At 38.2% G+C, this 18,352-nt stretch overlaps 1 protein-coding gene across 1 annotated transcript in view; it reads left to right on the top strand.

Annotated features, from left to right (window-relative positions):
- The window catches only part of ATAD5 (ATPase family AAA domain containing 5), a 36,468-nt gene that overhangs the window by 11,413 nt on the left and 6,703 nt on the right, over positions 1-18,352 (top strand). Inside the window, exons 5-18 of the mRNA XM_065897704.1 lie at positions 726-849; positions 1,389-1,470; positions 4,712-4,896; positions 6,961-7,118; positions 8,075-8,234; positions 8,682-8,870; positions 11,647-11,743; positions 12,983-13,062; positions 13,290-13,432; positions 13,520-13,670; positions 15,843-16,019; positions 16,251-16,384; positions 16,872-16,965; positions 17,642-17,706. Of these exons, the coding sequence (XP_065753776.1) occupies positions 726-849; positions 1,389-1,470; positions 4,712-4,896; positions 6,961-7,118; positions 8,075-8,234; positions 8,682-8,870; positions 11,647-11,743; positions 12,983-13,062; positions 13,290-13,432; positions 13,520-13,670; positions 15,843-16,019; positions 16,251-16,384; positions 16,872-16,965; positions 17,642-17,706 (1,839 nt within the window). The remainder of the gene's footprint in view (positions 1-725; positions 850-1,388; positions 1,471-4,711; positions 4,897-6,960; positions 7,119-8,074; positions 8,235-8,681; positions 8,871-11,646; positions 11,744-12,982; positions 13,063-13,289; positions 13,433-13,519; positions 13,671-15,842; positions 16,020-16,250; positions 16,385-16,871; positions 16,966-17,641; positions 17,707-18,352) is intronic.

The following is an 18,352-nucleotide window of genomic DNA, read 5'->3' as shown; positions in this document are numbered from 1 at the left end:
GCTCTAGGCCTGTGGGCTTCAGTAGTTGTGGCATGTGGGCTCAGCAGTTGCAGCTCGCAGGCTCTAGAGCACAGGCTCAGTAGTTGTGGTGCATGGGCTTAGCTGCTCTGCGGGCATGTAGGATCTTACTGGACCAGGGCTTGAACCTGTGTCCCCTTCATTGGCAGGCAGATTCTTAACCACTGCGCCACCAGGGAAGCTCACTAGTTAAACGATTTACTCATAGATTAGCTCTCCCTCTGTCCCCTAAACCCTGGTGGAAACTTGACACCAACTCTAGAGTTTCATTTTTGTGTGCGTTCCCAGTGCATGCTATATTGCCTAACACATAGTAGATGCTCAATAGATGTATGCTGACCACATGAGAACTTACCAGACTACATCTAACACATATCTAGGATGTATAGTTCTGAAAGGGAATAGCCATAATTTTTATAGCTTGGTTGTATTGATTCTTTTATCTGCAATATAGTCTGTTCGTTGCTTCTTTTAAAAAGAAAACCCATGGTCATAATAAATCCACTCTTTGATCACGTGAACTTGTATGATATAAGCACAGACTATTGCCATTCATATCCTGTGTTTTCTGTGTTAGTTTCTGACAGGGAGATGTATGGAGTTGCTAATGTGATTATCTTGTCATGGCTTCTAGCACTGTAATCCTTTTGAAATTTTAATAACATTAATTGTATGTTATTAACATTTTTTTTCTTATTCTGTCTTAGGACTCTGTAATAACAGGTTCAAGTCCTACTCCTTTAAAGCATCCTGAGAAAAATCAGAAGAAACTTCAGTGTCTGAATGATGTGTTAGGAAAAAAACTTAACAAGACTCCTAAAAATGTCCCTGGTAATCAGATTTGATAACTTGATGATGAACATTAGAATGTTTTGGGGGGATTATATTGTTCTGAATTTTAACTTTATCTCATTTTGATTTAATCTCTTGTCTTATAAAATATAACCTTTTAATTATATTAGATATTTCTATTTTAATGAGTAAAGTTATAATGTAGTGAAGAGTTTTACAAAAGGTAACTGAGTGTATTTTAAGTGATTGCATTTCTTTGTATCTATTTAGCCTCAGTTAACTTAGTGGTTCCCAAAGCTGACTGATTATCAAAATCATCTGGTAAACTAAAAAAAATTTTAAATCCTTAGGTCCTTCCCTAGACATACTGACTGAGAATCTCCAGAGGTGGGTTGTGGGAATCTGTAGTTTAAAAAGAAGCTCCCCAAGAGATTCTGATATTGATTTTTTCAAGTTGAGAGATCAGCTCATTATAGAAAATTTTTTAATTAAAAAAATTTTTTTTAAGTTTTAAAAGTAGCTAGAGGTAAGTGGAGATGATGAACCTTGATTCTAACCTAAGCATTTATTTTTCTAAGGAAAAGTGAAAGTCGCGCCTTTATTTCTTACTAGAAAGGCTCAGAAAACAGCTGATCCTGTCCTTGGTTTTGATGAAAGCAGGTCAGTCTGATACAAATTTTAAAATGTCAAAATATTTCATGGAATGTATTTTGCGTTCATTTACTTTGATGAGAAAGCATTTAAGTTATCATTTGAAGCTTTGATAAATCCATTTTAACAGATGACAATATTGACAATGCTACAACTGCAATTTGAATATCTTGGTCTTTTGCAAACATTTTGTGTCCATCTCTAGACAAAACAGTGGGAAAATAAACAAGCAAACCAAAAAGCTGATTTATGAACTTGTTCAGTAAATATTTAAATACCTACTATGTAGCAGGTGCTGTTTTGGGTACTAGGAATATCATGGGGAATAAGACACATTCCCTGTCCTCAGGAGGCTTATACCCTAGAGGAAAGACAATCTCTGATTAAACATTAATTGGGCCAACAAATGAAAAATTGCAGTGTGCTAAGAAGGAGAGGTACAAAGGTCTATTAAAAGTTTGTTGAGGGCTTCCCTGGTGGCGCAGTGGTTGCGAGTCCGCCTGCCGATTCAGGGGACACGGGTTCGTACCCCGGTCTGGAAAGATCCCACATGCCGCGGAGCGGCTGGGCCCGTGAGCCATGGCCGCTGAGCCTGCGCGTCCGGAGCCTGTGCTCTGAAACAGGAGAGGCCACAACAGTGAGAGGCCCGCGTACCGCAAAAAAAAAAATTGTAAAAAAAAAAAGAAAAGTTTGTTCAGTCGATTTGGTCTGGGCAAGCAAATATTTTCTTTTTTTTTTTTTTTGCGGTATGCAGGGCGTCTCACTGTTGTGGCCTCTCCCGTTGCGGAGCACAGGCTCCGGATGCGCACGCATCAGCGGCCATGGCTTACGGGCCCAGCCGCTCCGCGGCATGTGGGATCTTTCCAGACCGGGGTACGAACCCGTGTCCCCTGAATCGGCAGGCGGACTCGCAACCACTGCGCCACCAGGGAAGCCCGCGATCACAGGGTTTTAAACAGAAGTATGGACATAAACATTTGGATTTTGAAAGTTTAATTTGACTGCTGGATTAATTTGGCTCTTGTACAGAGAGTGGGATGGAGGAGGGATTAGAGTGGATGCAAGGGTTTGGGTGTGAGATGATGGAGGTGTGGACTCAGGTGCTGGAGATGATGTATGAAAAGATTTTAGGAGATAAATTTAAGAACCCTTGATGATTAATTAGACACGGGGGCTGGGGGTGGGAGAGATGAAGGTAGAAGGATGACACTTAAGTTCTGGTCTGTGCCAGTAGATGGCATGATGGAAGAAGACCAGGTTTAGGGACATGAATTCAGGTTATTTGTTTTTTTTTCCTGTTTCAGTTTTATTGAGGAATAACTACATATTGTTAAACGCACAAATCTTAAGCATACAGTTTTGATAAGTACACTTATCAAAGTGTATCAAGATGTCAAGATATAACATCTTTCTTTTACTCCCTAACGGTTACTTACTCTTTTTCTGTATCACCACCATCACCACCACAACAAAAGGTTACCACTTTTCTGATTTCTATTACCATCAGTTAGTTTGACTTCAGTTGCCATGGGTTAGTCTTGTCTGTTTTAGAACTTCATGTAAACTTTGTATATATTGTTTTGTGCCTAACTGCTCTTGTTCAGTACACATATATTTTTTAAAATCAACTTTATTCAGGTATAATGTACATACAATCATATGCACCCATATTAAGTAAACAGTTTGAGGTTTAACAAATGTACACATCTGTGTGATCGCCACCATAATAGAGAACATTTCATCACTCTCAAAAATTCCCTTTTGCCTCTTTGCAGTTCATCCCTGCCTTCCACTCCCAATGCCATGCAACCTGTGATCTGCTTTCTGTTGGTATAGATTAGTTTGCCTTTTCTAGAATTTCATAGAAATGAAATCATACAGGAGGTACACTTTTGTCTCTGGCTTCTTTCAGTCAAAGAATATCAGTAGTCTATTCTTTTTTATTGCCAAATAGTATTCCTTATATGAATATATTTACCACAATTTATTCTTTTATTGGTGGCCATTTGGGTTGTTTCCAGTATTTACCCATTTACTCATGGATTCCTGTTTTATTCTCTGGGTTTTAATCCATTAATAATTTTAATGCTCAAATTGATTCTAATTTGGCCATTGGAAGCCCTTCAGCTTGGATTCTATGCCCCTTTGACACATACTCATCATTTATAGAGCATTTCTTACTTTTTTGAACACAAAGATATTCCAGGCTCATCTTTTATTTGCCCTGCCCCAGCTCTGTAATTAGCCTCTTCTGCAAGGAGCCCTGGTTCCTTTTAGTGGAGGTGCTTATTTTGCTCCTGAGGTATCAGTGCTTCTAGGCTTTCTCAGCAGATAAAGCTAGGAAATACACACATACACACACACACACACACACATCAAAACTATTTCTAACTGTATATAATATATGTGTGTATATTTTTTATTAGTACCTTGTACCCCCTCCTTAAAGTTTACCTTCCGCTATAGGCACATACTAATATAGCTACTTCACCCATCTTTTCATCCTTCCCTCCAATTAATAATCAAAAAGGTACACCTCCTCTTTTCTGAGATTAATCTCTTCAGTCTGGCTTTAGATCTCATCTTTTCTTCATTTCTCTCAAATGGGAAAGGAATAGAAATTTTTGAAGCCTCTTCTTAATTACCAACCCAAATTTCAGTTTGCAGAGAATATTACAGTCCTCACTCTATATATGGCAGGCTAGGAAGGGTGTATAAGCCGTGACACACCAGCACCATGCTCTCTCCCCTCCGCCACTCCATCATCCCATCCTCCTCTACCCTTTCACCAACTTCCCGCTAAAGTCAAGATTCTTATGATTAGCAATACAAGATAAGCCAGGTGAAACTGAGACATCAATAATAAGGGCCTTAAGGTTCCTGCTATTGTATTGGAAACAATATTACCTTAGAAGTTCTTGTATTAACTTTTAGAAATGTGGCACTGATTTTGTTTTCTGCTTATAATATAAATGTATGTTTAAATTAAAAAAAAAAGGAAGACAGACATTTTGGTGGATGTCCTTCAAGACATTATTTTCTGTATATACTTATTTTTATTTAAATTTTTTTTAACACTGAAAGACTTTCGTTTTTACGATAAGCAGAAAAAGAATTTGACCAGCTAACATCTCAGGTAGCTGATTAACTTTTTTCGAATAAAATTAAGAAGTATTTATTGTATAGTTAGTTTATTTTTTTAAGTGTTTATAACCTTAGCTCTCCTTTTCTTACATCATTTTCTTAAAAGTCAAGATGCAACTGAGAAGCCTCAGGCTTGTGACGTGCAGTTTAAAGCAAAGCGTGACTTTCTAATGAGTGGTTTGCCAGATTTGTTGAAACGACAAATTGCAAAGAAAGCTGCTGCGTTAGATGTGTACAATGCAGTGAGTACCAGTTTCCAGAGCGTCGTTCATGTTCAGCAAAAAGATGATGGTGAGTTTATTACTATGAAATATTTTTAAATGTTAGTAGTAATATGAAACTATGTAAGTTGGTTTAAGGTGAGACAAAGGTTTAGGTATAATTCTTATGGGGATTTTTGTGGGAATTTAGTGTTTTATCCTCTCTTCTTCAGCCTTGGACTAAGGAAGGGGGTGGGGCAAGAAAGCCAAAGGCATCCTCAGCCCTTACCCCTGATGCCAGGGGAGGGCAGGCACATGTGTGGGCCCTTAAGTGAATGCTGTCCAGACGGGCGCTGTGTTCTAAAAGGAAGGCAGTTCCCTTCTGAAATCATAGCCTGTGTGTGAACAGATCATCTTTAAGAATTTCTCAGAGGAGCTCCAGCCCGTCTTTGTCCAGTCTGCTGTTCACTGTTCAAGGGAAACCTGTTTGCCTCCTTTCCAGAACAGCTTGTGCTGTTTAGTACCACAAAAGTATCTTGTGGGCTATATCCTGGAATTGGTAACAGGGAGCTCCATTGGACCAACAGTGGAGCAACAGTGCTCCATTGCTCTAGTTCGCTCTTTTCTCACATGCACTGTGCACGAGAGCGAGCTGTTTGCCCAAGCCTTGTAAGGTGGTGTTAGCTTGATCCTGAGCTAATTCTCTTTGGATCCAAGTGCTATGGCAACCACAGTCCTACTTTACTTATGTAGTTTTTAATTACTGATAATGTACAAAGCGTTCTATCTTTACTTTGTTGTTGTTCCTACCTAGAGTTTTTTTGTCAGCACAAAAACAGTTATATTCTTCTCAGCTGGCTTTGTGGTTTGGTTTGGTCTATTCCCTCTACTTATGAAATGTTCACTATGTTCTGTTCTCCTTTCTTTTCCTTTTATGTTTCTGACCTTGATAGTTTTTTTTTTTAAACCCACATTTATTTATTTATTTTTGGCTGTGTTGGGTCTTCGTTTCTGTGAGAGGGCTTTCTCTAGTTGTGGCAAGCGGGGGCCAGTCTTCATCGCGGTGCGCGGGCCCCTCACTATCGCGGCCTCTCTTGTTGCGGTGCACAGGCTCCAGACGCGCAGGCTCAGTAGTTGTGGCTCACGGGCCTAGTTGCTCCGTGGCATGTGGGATCTTCCCAGACCAGGGCTCAAACCCGTGTCCCCTTCATTAGCAGGCAGATTCTCAACCACTGCGCCACTAGGAGAGCCCATGACCTTGATAGTTTTTGAGTTTTGTTTAGCCTCTCTTTTATGTGGAACTTCCCAGTCAGTCTTTCTAGTAATATTCCACTTTTCTTTTTTTCCCAGTTCTTTCACTGGCCGTTCTGTTGATGAAGGCCTTCTTGTTACTTTTACTAGTTTATTTTTTTTTTTACAGATTTATTTAATTTTCTTTTTTGCTGCATTGGGTCTTAGTTGCGGCACGCAGGATCTTCGTTGTGGCGCGCGGGCTTCCCTCTGGTTGTGGCGTGCGGGCTCCAGAGCACATGGGCTCTGTAGTTGTGGTGCAGTGGGCTCCCGAGTGTGTGGGCTCTGTAGTTTGCACATGCAGACTCTCTAGTTGAGGCGTGCGAGCTCAGTAGTTGTGGTGCATGGGCTGACTTGCCCCACAGCATGTGGGATCTTAGTTCCCCGACCAGGGATCGAACCTGCATCCCCTGCATTGGAAGGTGGATTCTTAACCACTGGACCACCAGGGAAGTCCCTAGTTCAGTTTTATAAAGCATTTTCTAATAGTACGTTCAATTATAGAAGTTAGTTATGCTTTTCCTTAGGATCATGCCCATGCTCACCTAGTAACAGAATCTGGATTTCAGGATGCTAACTGCCCCTGAAATTTTTAACCTGATTAGCAAGGTTGATTTAAAAAGGAAAGAAAATATGCTAATATTTGCTTATTTTTAACAATTGGGAGGGAAGACTGGGTAATTTTTATGAATTGTATTTGTTGGAGGTGAGGGTATTGTTTCCTGTATACTCATTTGAGCTTTGGTACATTTGTGTTAACTATGTAGCTGTTGTCAAGTCTTCTCATGTTTATTTAGTTGGTATTTGATGAGTGGATAAGGATATGAATGAAGGGAATTAACATAATTTCTCTGTTTTTCTTTAGGGTGTCGTTTGTGGCACTTGAAACCACCCACTTGTCCTCTCTTAACTAAACTTAAAGAACTGAATACTAAAGTAATAGATCTCTCAAAATGTGTCATGGCTCTTGGTGAATTTTCAGCATTGAATTCAAATTCAAAAAGTAATAATTCTGCTGTTGTGGTAAGTGTGAGAGTGGTCATCCATTGTAGGCAGTTTCCTTCATATCTTTCAGAGGGAAAAAATTTTGGATATTTACTGTTGTGGCCTAAAATTCATCTCTTCCTAGAGTCCAATTTTAAAAAATAAATCCCAGTTGAAGTACATATCTGTTTTAAATACTCCTAGAGCTTTAAAAACATACTAAGAATTAATGATAGCCAGTTTTAAAAGAATATTAGATTACATAGCACATTTAGATACTTTATCAGTCAGAATTATAATCTCATAAATGAGTAAAATACAATTAGTTGAAAAGAAAGAACAATAAAAATATGAGGGCTTCCCTGGTGGCGCAGTGGTTGAGAGTCCGCCTGCCGATGCAGGGGACATGGGTTCGTGCCCCGGTACGGGAAGATCCCACGTGCCGCGGAGTGGCTGGGCCCGTGAGCCATGGCCGCTGAGCCTGTGCGTCCGGAGCCTGTGCTCCGCAACGGGCGAAGCCACAGCGGTGAGAGGCCTGTGTACCGCAAAAAAAAAAAAAAAAAAAAAATATGAATTAAGGAACTTCCCTGGTGGCACAGTGGATAAGACTCCGCGCTTCCAATGCAGGGGGCCTGGGTTCGATCCCTGGTCAGGGAACTGGATCCCACATGCATGCTGCAGCTAAGAGTTCACATGCCACAATTAAGGAGCCCTCGAGCTGCAACTAAGGAGGCCATGAGCCGCAACTAAGGAGTCCTCCTGCAGCAACTAGGACCTGGTGCAACCAAATAAATAAACAAATAAATATTTTTTTAAAAAACAAACCAAGTCCTTCTAAAGCTGTGCAAATGCAGCTTTGCCATCAAGGTTGTATTTAGTGACTAAAGCTAATCCTACCAATGACATAGACTTACAGACAGAAAGTAGTTGGTAGTATTCTGATTAATATTAATGGACAATGTGGGTTTAATTGAGCATTTTATTCTTTATTGCAGTTTGTTGGGAGAAGGAAGGATTTGACTGAAGAAGTACGAAATCTTTTGCTGGAGGAAATTAGGTGGTCAAATCCCGAGTTTTCTTTGAGGAAATACTTCCCTTTGCTTCTAAAAAAGCGAACTGAGCCCCAGGTACTTTCCAAGTGTCATCGTAAACAAGGTTAGTGATAATTATTATTTCTGTTAACATTTCCGTTTTGAAAACACTAAGCTTAGCCATTGACTCTTGGAAGTGGTCACCACCGAGAGAACATTGCTTATGGTTGATAGGGAGAGCTGTTCAGTTAAAGTAAAGCAACTTGTGTGATACAGTGTTAGCCCCTGACAGCTTCCAGAGTTGGCAACACAAAGACAGCTTTAATTATGTTAAAATACTAATAATTTATTTAAGGAAAGCCTTAGATTAGGTAGTTTATATAGCCCGTACAAAAGGCAATCTAAATAACAAGTTATCCAGCTTGCTTTCAGTATGCCACATTTGATTCTTGCGTTTTCACTTTATAGATAAGGCTATTGGATATTTTGAAGTGGTATTAAGATTATTGGATATTAAAATTTGTTTTTTGTTGAGTAATAAGCACGTGCATTTCAATAATTCCCCAAATAGAAAGTCCAAAACTAGAGCCTGACGTCAGTCGAAAAGAAACCAAAAGGAAACGAGTGGAAATGGAAAATCATAAATCCAAAAGAAAGAAACCAAATGAGTATTCAGACAGTCCAAAAAAGATAAGTGCGAAACTAGAAGAACTTGACAAAAGAAACAACTCCAGTGGGATAAAGCTAGATTCTTCCAAAGGTTTATTTCCTAAAACATCCAGGAAGAAACGAACAGCTTTGAGTACAAGGTGTAAAGTGGAAACAGCAGCTGTAGAAGATTCTGATATTCTGATAATAGATGGTGACAAGTCTACATCAGAAGTATCTTCTATTCCAGGTAAATTAGACTTTCTCCCTCTGGTCTTAGAGGTTTTTTTGTTTGTTTTTAACTTCTTATTTTTTCCCCTGTCTCTTAATATATGCTCACTGTAACATTCAAACAAAATAAGAAGTGGAAGCCTCACTGATTAGAGTCTTCAGATAAACACGCTTAACAGATTGCTGTTTGGTCTTTGATTTTTCTGTGCTTCCCTAAATACATATGCTTTTTTAAAAACCTGGAGACTTCCCTGGTGGTCCAGTGGTTAAGACTCCACGCTCGCAATGCAGGGGGCCCGGGTTCAGTCCCTGGTCAGGGAACTAGATCCTGCCTTCTGCAACTAAAGATCCCGCATGCCGCAACTAAAAATCCCGCATGCCCCAACTAAAGATCCTGCATGCTGCAACTACAAAAAAGATTCCACATGCCGCAATGAAGATCTCGCACACGGCAACAAAGATCCTGAGTGCTGCAACTAAGACCCGGTGCAGCCAAATAAATTTAAAAAACAAACAAACAAAAAAAACCAGGGGCTTCCCTGGTGGCACAGTGGTTGAGAGTCTGCCTGCTGATGCAGGGGATGCGGGTTCGTGCCCCGGTCTGGCAGTATCCCACATGCTGCGGAGCGGCTGGGCCCGTGAGCCTGCGCGTCCGGAGCCTGTGCTCCACAACGGGAGAGGCCACAGCGGTGAGAGGCCCGCGTACCACAAAAAAAAAAACAACAACAACCTGGAATCACACTCTACCTATTACTTTACACCTGTTTCACATGTTTTTGACATATTCCCATTTGGTTACGTAGCTTTTCTGAAACATTCAATTGAATTAATTCATCCATTTAGATTATGTTTTGATAATTTGTACAGCAAGTCTCTGTATTTTTAAAAAATTATTTATTTATTTACTTATTTATTTTTGGCTGTGTTGGGTCTTCGTTGCTGTGCACGGGCTTTCTCTAGTTGGGGCGAGCGGGGACTACCCTTCGTTGTGGTGCGCAGGCTTCTCATTGCAGTGGCTTCTCTTGCTGCGGAGCATGGGCTCTAGGCGCACGGGCTTCAGTAGTTGTGGCACAGGCTCAGTAGTTGTGGCTGACGGGCTCTAGAGCGCAGGCTCAGTAATTGTGGCACACGGGCTTATTTGCTCTGCAGCATGTGGGATCTTCCCAGACCAGGGCTCGAACCCGTGTCTCCTGCATTGGCAGGTGGATTCTTAACCACTGCGCCACCAGGGAAGCCCCTCTATATTAAAAAAAAATTTTTTTTAATTAATTAATTTATTTGTTTTTATTTTTGGCTGTGTTGGGTCTTCGTTGCTGAGCACAGGCTTTCTCTAGTTGCGGCGAGCGGGGGCTACTCCTTGTTGTGGTGCACGGGCTTCTCATTGCGGTGGCTTCTCTTGCTGTGGCGCACAGGCTCTAGGCACACGGGCTTCAGTAGTTGTGGCACGTGGGCTCTAGAGCGCAAACTCAGTAGTTGGGTGGCCAGGCTTAGTTGCTCCGCGGCATATGGGATCTTCCCGGGCCAGGGATCAAACCCCTGTCCCCTGCATTGACAGGCAGATTCTTAACCACTGCACCACCAGGGCAGCCCTTTTTAAAATTTTTCTTGGAGCATGGTTGATTTACAATGTTGTGTTAGTTTCAGGTGTACAGCAAAGTGAATCAGTTATACATATACCTACATCCACTCTTGTTTTAGATTCTTTTCCCAGATAGGCCATTACACAGTATTGAGTAGAGTTCCCTGTGCTATACAGTAGGTTCTTATTAGTTATCTCTTTTATATGTGGTAGTGTGTATATGTCAATCCCAATCTCCCAATTTATCCCTCCCTGTCCTTACCCCTGGTAACCATAAGTTTGTTTTCTACATCTGTGACTCTACCTCTGTTTTGTAAATAAGTTCATTTGTACCCTTTATTTTAGATTCTACATATAAGCAATATCATATTATATTTATCTTTCTGTGTCTGACTTACTTCCCTCAGTATGACAATCTCTAGATCCATCCGTCATTTTTTAAAACTATTTTCATGCATTGACTCCACTAAATAAACTATAGATTCCCTTACCCCACAAATTCCACTGGGGTTTTGATTTTGCATTAGAATGTAGATTAATGCCACATGGTGCGGCCAAAAAAAAAAAAAGAGAGGGAGATGCATACCACAACATAGATTAATTTGGAGGGGACTGGCATCTTCCTAACTCTTCTCAATTGGGAGTGTAGCATCTCTCCGTTTACTCAGGCTGACCTCCTAGAATGTTTTAATGTATCTTTTTAGTTGTCAAGAAGAGGCTCCAAAAAAAAAAAGAAGAGGCTCCATGAAAATTATGCTGCATTTGTTCTTTAGATTATTTCTTACAGTACAAATTATTTTTCATATTTTGTGTTTCTTGAGCGATTATTAAAATTTTTAATGTATACTTTTAAATCTTATTGTCATAAGACTTTATGGTGGTTAGCTTTTAAGAGGGAAGGGTTTTGATGTGAAAAATTTTTAATGTAATGTTAAGTTTTGAAATTGCCTTTTTGGCAATTTGTAAATAAAAGTATTTGTACAAATACTTATTGTTACATGAAACAATAATATAAATGCCTAAGAATATATGTTTATGCCAAGAAACAAAATACTTTAATATATATTTTTTGCTTTAGATTCTGGAACTGAAGACATGCTTTGGACAGAAAAGTATCAACCTCAGAACTCCGGTGAACTCATAGGCAATGAGCTAGCTATTAGAAAGTTACATAGGTTGGTAAGATTTGTAAAGGAATTGAGAAATAGTTTTTGAATCTAGTTTTAGTATTTATTTTATTTGTGCTAAAATCTAGAAATTATAAAGTAATACATCACAAGGTAAAATCTTAAAAAAAAAAAGAAAAAGGAAGAAGAATTTTCAGTGAAAAGTAAATGTACCTCTTTTCTCCTGTTTCTACTCCCTAGAGGTAAATGACTATTAAAATTGTCTTGTAAAACCTTCCAGAAAAATTTTAATGCATATATTTGCTCCTTTCTTCCTAACAAATAGGATCATATTACTACTAATTCAGGTAATAATCCTTTGTCTATAATTCCCACCTCCAAAGAGTTCTGGAAATTTAAAGTTTATTAACTTTATTATATACATAAAGTTTATTATAGTCTTTATCAGTCCCACTTAGTAGGAGTTCATATTTTTTTAACTAGAAATATTCAGTGATTATGGATGTACTGCCACAGACCCACTAGGGGTATTATGTTTTATGTAGTATATGTACCAAATTACATTTCTAATATCTGAAAAATCCTGAATTCTAAAACTCATCTGGCCCAAAGGATTTCATACAAGGAATTGGGACTCATAATAATAAAACCTTTGAGATTGGCATTGTTCTAAGCACTTGATCATGCTTAGCTCATTTGAACCTTAGAACAATCCTATGAGGGTAAATACTGTTCCTCATGAGGAATGTGGCCCAGAGAGGTTGAGTTATTTGTCCAAGGTCACATAGCTAGAAAGTGGTGGAGCTGGAATTTAAACTCAGTCTAGCTCCAGACTAGAACTTAATCTTTCTACTCATACTTAGCATTGTATCAATATATTAGACATCTTTTTTTTTTTTTTATTAGACATCTTTCATGTCACCATACAATCTACTCAGTTCTTCATAGTTTCTCTGTACTGATTTCTTATGTGAGCATACATACCATAAGGTATCTTTTCCCTTACTGATGTATTTTTAGGTTTTTCCTTTTGGAGGCTAATATAAACAGTGTTGCAGTGAATATCCTTGCACATATTGTCTTGAGGATTTCGGCAAAAATTACTTCATTTTAAAATATTCATGTCCATGTAAAATTATTTTACTATATAGTTGATTCAAAAATGTTATGGAGTTCTTAAAAACTAACAATATACCATCACTTCCCCCGACAATCATTTTAACGTATCATCTAAGAGATATCTATATTCTGTGAATTTTTTTATTAACATACATTTTCTTATGGTAGTTGGTTGAAAGACTGGAAAAGAAGAGCTGAATTGGAAGAAGGACAGAATTTGAAGGGAAAAAGAGATGAGAAACAGGAAGGTATTTTGAGTCATTTTTTTCCATTTCACTGAACATTTTTAGAATTAGATTAGCTGAAAATTTTCATAAAGCTGCTTGTTTGATATTTTATATTTGGTTTTTTAGTTTTTGTACGTTGAATTTCCAACGTTTATTGGCAAGAAGTTTGTGGGATTTGGTCATTGGGTTTGGTGAGACAGAATTGATGCCTAAGCAGTTGTTTTACGTGCATTTGAATGATTTTTCAGATCCATTGGACAGCATAGACTTTAAAGGCAGTTCAGATGATGAAGAAGAGAATCGTCTTTGCAATACTGTTCTTATAACAGGGCCAACAGGAGTGGGGAAAACTGCTGCGGTATATGCTTGTGCTCAGGAGCTTGGATTTAAGGTTAGTGGACAAATGTTAATGTAATAATTACCCTTGAAACAAAAGGAAACATCAACCATTCTGCCATTTTTTCATATATTCTTTTAGATATTTGAAGTGAATGCCTCTTCTCAGCGCAGTGGTAGACAAATTCTGTCTCAGCTGAAGGAAGCTACTCAGTCCCATCAAGTAGACAAGCAAGGTGTAAACTCACAAAAACCCTGTTTTTTTAATAGCTACAACATAAGCAAGTCACCAAGTAAGTAAATTATTTTCCTGAAGTTGTAATGTTTAAAAACTTAAAATCTAAGAAAATTTTAATAATTAGCATTTTTTTTTAATATATTTATTTATTTATTTTTGGCTGCATTGGGTCTTCGTTGCTGCATGCAGGCTTTCTCTAGTTGCAGTGCGTAGGGGCTACTCTTCATCATGGTGCGCGGGCTTCTCATTGTGGTGGCTTCTCTTGTTGTGGAGCACGGGCTCTAGGCCCATGGGCTTCAGTAGTTGTGGCTCGCAGGCTCTAGAGCGAAGGCTCAGTAGTTGTGGCGAACGGGCTTAGTTGCTCTGTGGCATGTGGGATCTTCCCCGACCAGGGCTCAAACCCATGTCCCCTGCATTGGCAGGCTGATTCTTAACCGCTGCGCCACCAGTGAAGTCCCAATAATTGGAATTTTGCCATTCATTTTTAATCTTTTCCTATATATATACATGCCTTTTTCATTTTTCTTGGACTTTATGTTTTAAAACAAATCTCAGGACCATCACATAATTTTACTCATGTATATATATTTCAATATGTAGCTCTAACTGATAAGGACTTTTTTAAAAGCATAACCACTATATCATAATCAGACCTAACAAAATTAACTATATACCTTAATTTGATGTAATATGTAGTTTAATTTCAGTTTTCTGTTTCAAATGGTTTGTTCAAATCAGGATCCAAACAAGGTCCACAGTTTACATTTGATTAATGTCACTTAAGTTTCTTTTAATCTAACAGCTCCCTCACCCTTTCATTTCATGTCATTTATTTGTTGAAGAACATGGGTCATTTGTCATAAAATTTCTCACATTCTAGATTTGGCTGATTATATCTTCATGGTATCAGTTAACACATTCCTCTTCCTTGTATTTCTTATAAACTGGCAGTTAGATCTGTGGGGTTGATTAGATTCATTTCCATTTTGGTGCTGGCATACATGCCAAGAGATACGTAACGACTGGTTATCCCACTTTTAGTGATATTTAAATTTTTTTTTTTTTTTTTTTGCGGTACGCGGGCCTCTCACTGTTGTGGCCTCTCCCGTTGCGGAGCACAGGCTCTGGATGCACAGGCTCCACAGCATATGGGATCTTCCCGGACCGGGGCACAAACCTGTGTCCCCTGCATCGGCAGGCGGACTCTCAACCACTGCGCCACTAGGGAAGCCCTAAATATTTTTAAGATTATACCTCTTTCCTTATGGTGTTAAAATGCCCTATTTAAAAAAAAAAAAATTATTTATTTGGTTGCGTTGGGTCTTAGTTGCGGCTTGCAGGCTCCTTAGTTGTGGCATGTGATCTCTTAGTTGTGGCATGCATGTGGGATCTAGTTCCCAGACCAGGGATTGAACCCTGGCCCCCTGCGTTGGGAGCGTGGAGTCTTAACCACTGCACCACCAGGGAAGTCCCTAAAATGCCCTATTTTTATGACATGATTGTGATATCTAAGATAAATTTTTTCAAGCTCAAAATTTTCACTAAGTTTTCTGAACACCTATGATATGCAAGGTCTATGAGGGTACAAGAAAAGAATAGGACACAGTCATGGAATGGTGCACATATGCTGGTACATAAAGAAGATCCTGCTCTGAGTCCATATGATAATAACTAGCACTTGTAAAGGCTGAATGAGGGTACTTAGAGAGGAGCAAAGGACACGCTCTGGAATAAATGCCAGGCCACTGTTGGGCTTCTGAAGGGTAGACATCAGCCATTTGTTTTTTAACTTTGTATCCATCTTTCATAGCATATCTAGAAAAACATATCGTTTGCTTGCAATATCAGTTTACTGTGGGTTAAATTGAAGTTGCACAGGAAAGTCTGTAATGTGCTTAGTAGGTACCGATATCACTTTTTCTCCAGCCTCTTCTGACCTCAAGCAGATGTAGACAGTGAATTAAGGAATTATGAAGATTTTTGCTTCAAGAATATATGTTTCTTGGAAAAGAGTATCTTTTCCAAATGATTGGTTTTGCCTTCTCTACTGGTTGAATAACTAACAATACAGTAATATTTGACTGTAAAGAGAATGTAAGAAAGAAAAAGAATTTTTATAACTTTGCTTTTTAACTGGTAAGGGTAGAAATATACTGTGGATGACTCAATCTTGCCATCTGTTTAATTTTTAGAATATTTGTCTTTAAGTGAAATTTGTTTTTGGCAGAAAAATTAAGCTCCCCCAAGAAGGTTGTTACATCACCAAGAAAACTTCCTTCACCATCACCACAAAGTAGTGGACCAAAGCGAGTACTTCCACCTAAAACTTTGGCAAATTATTTTAAAGTGTCTTCTAAGCCAAAAAATAATGAACAAATAGGAGCACTTCTGGAAAATAATAAAGGTAAGATACTAAATTGACAGAGGCCCTGATAAAATAAAAATATGATCACAGTTCATGAGTTCCTATTGCTATTTATTAAACCTCAGTTACACTGAAGGTCATATATATAGGAGTGTTGATACTTTGTTTCAGTTTTGATAATGGATTTCAGTTTGAGTTTATTCTGTGGAAATATCCAGTGTTCTGTTAAAAGTTGATTTTATCTAAAATATTAATGTTTTATTTATGCAGGAATCAAAAATTCTTTTGAACAGAAACCAATTATTCAGACTAAATCTACAAACACAACTAATAAAAATGTCAAAGAGTTTGGGGCTGAGGAGCCCAACAGGAAAAATGCAACATCTCTCATTCTGTTTGAGGAGGTAGGCTTACAGAGGTGTACATTTGTGATACCTCCTGATAAAAACTTATTCTAAAGATTACTGTATGTTTTACTATAAAGGACTGTAAAATAGCCAAGAAGGTCAGGAATAATTGTATCTATTTGAAATTAAAGTGAATGAAACTGTCAGCCATAGAAGAGTTTTTTAGGAACATGATGAATGCAATTCAGTTACTGTTTAGTGTTTGTAGAAATTATTCTGACCCATACTTATCCAATTATAGGTGACTGCATTTTTTTGTTTTTAACGTTTGATAATTTTTTTACCCTTTTAATAGTATAAGACGTTGTAAGCTTTCGGCATGGTGTGAAGTCACACTGTTCACAAATTCATAAATTCTGGCTCTAATAAACATATAGTGTATCTACTATAACTGATATGATAACATAACAGTTATGATAACATAACTGATATCCAATAAGTGTATTGTTACTACATTAATATTCTAATAACCATTTGTTCTTAGGTTGATGTCATTTTCGAAGAAGATGCTGGCTTTTTGAATGCAATCAAAACATTCATGGCAACCACGAAAAGACCTGTAATCCTTACAACAAGTGGTAAGTAACCAGTGATTTTACAATTAATTACTTTTGGTTAAAATATTTGGGGAAAGCTTCTAATTTTAGTTAGATATGTTCCTTTAGAAGTCTGCTGGTAAATTAAGTCTGTTTTTTTCCCTAAAACGAGGAGGCTTCTAAATCTTTTTCTTTTTTTAATTAATTATTTTTGGCTGCATGGGGTCTTTGTTGCTACACGCGGGATCTTCATTGCCAAGTGCGGGATCTTTAGTTGCGGCATGCGGGATCTAGTTCCCTGACCAGGGATCAAACCTGGGCATTGGGAGTGTGGAGTCTTAACCACTGGACCACCAGGGAATTCCCTATAAATTGTTTTATAACATTCTTTTCTAATATTTGTCATTACAAATATTCAGTAGAATATCTCTGCTATGGATTTCTGTTGGAAAATGTTTGTTAGACTCTACTTAGACATTAATAGCCCGTTTGATAGCTAATGATTATACTCTAAAAATATCGATAAAAATCATATTAATCCCAAGTGAGATGGTAGTTTAATTAAAAAGTCAAGATGTAAGTTCAATTCCTTAATGATTTATAATTTGCATATTTTATTTTCATTACTGATGAAATATAGAATACTTTCATAGAAAAGTATGACTAGAGAAAGTACCTTAGTGGTCTTAATGTTTAAAAATATGTTTTTTCCGCATAGATCCAACATTTAGTTTAATGTTTGATGGCTGCTTTGAAGAAATTAATTTTAACACTCCTTCACTGGTAAGTTTTGAATTTTGATCAGCATAAATTATATATCACAATCATATAGAAGGTGGTTTATTATAAAATTTAGTTATAATTTTTAAATGTGGTTACTAAGGGGTATGTTAAAATTTCTGCATTTTAGGAGACTTCTGATTATCTTTTTTTTACTTTAAAAAATATCTTTTTCAAAATTCATGTATTCAAATTTTTACTAGACTCCAGTGTTCATTAGGTCTTTTTCATAGTAACCAGTGCTTTACTGAGGTGAAATTTGCATATAGTTAAAAATGCACTTAAGGGGCTTCCCTGCTGGCGCAGTGGTTGAGAATCCGCCTGCCGATGCAGGGGACATGGGTTCGTGCCCCGGTTTGGGAAAATCACACATGCTAGCGGAGTGGCTAGGCCCGTGAGCCATGGCCACTGAGCCTGCGCATCTGGAGCCTGTGCTCCGCAACGGGAGAGGCCACAACAGTGAGAGGCCTGCATACCGCAAAAAAAAAAAAAAAAAAAAAATGCACTTAAGTACACAAATTGAAAAATGTGAACAGAGATAAACATCCATGTAACCATCACCCAGATCAAAATATAGAACATTTCCATCACCTCCAAAAGTTCCCTTGGGTCCTTTTTAGTCAGCACTCCCCTCTCCACCGGAGATAAC

The sequence above is a fragment of the Phocoena phocoena genome, chromosome 19 (genome assembly GCF_963924675.1).
Source record: "Phocoena phocoena chromosome 19, mPhoPho1.1, whole genome shotgun sequence".
Taxonomy (NCBI): Eukaryota; Metazoa; Chordata; class Mammalia; order Artiodactyla; family Phocoenidae; genus Phocoena; species Phocoena phocoena.
This window is presented reverse-complemented; position numbering and strand designations above follow the sequence as displayed.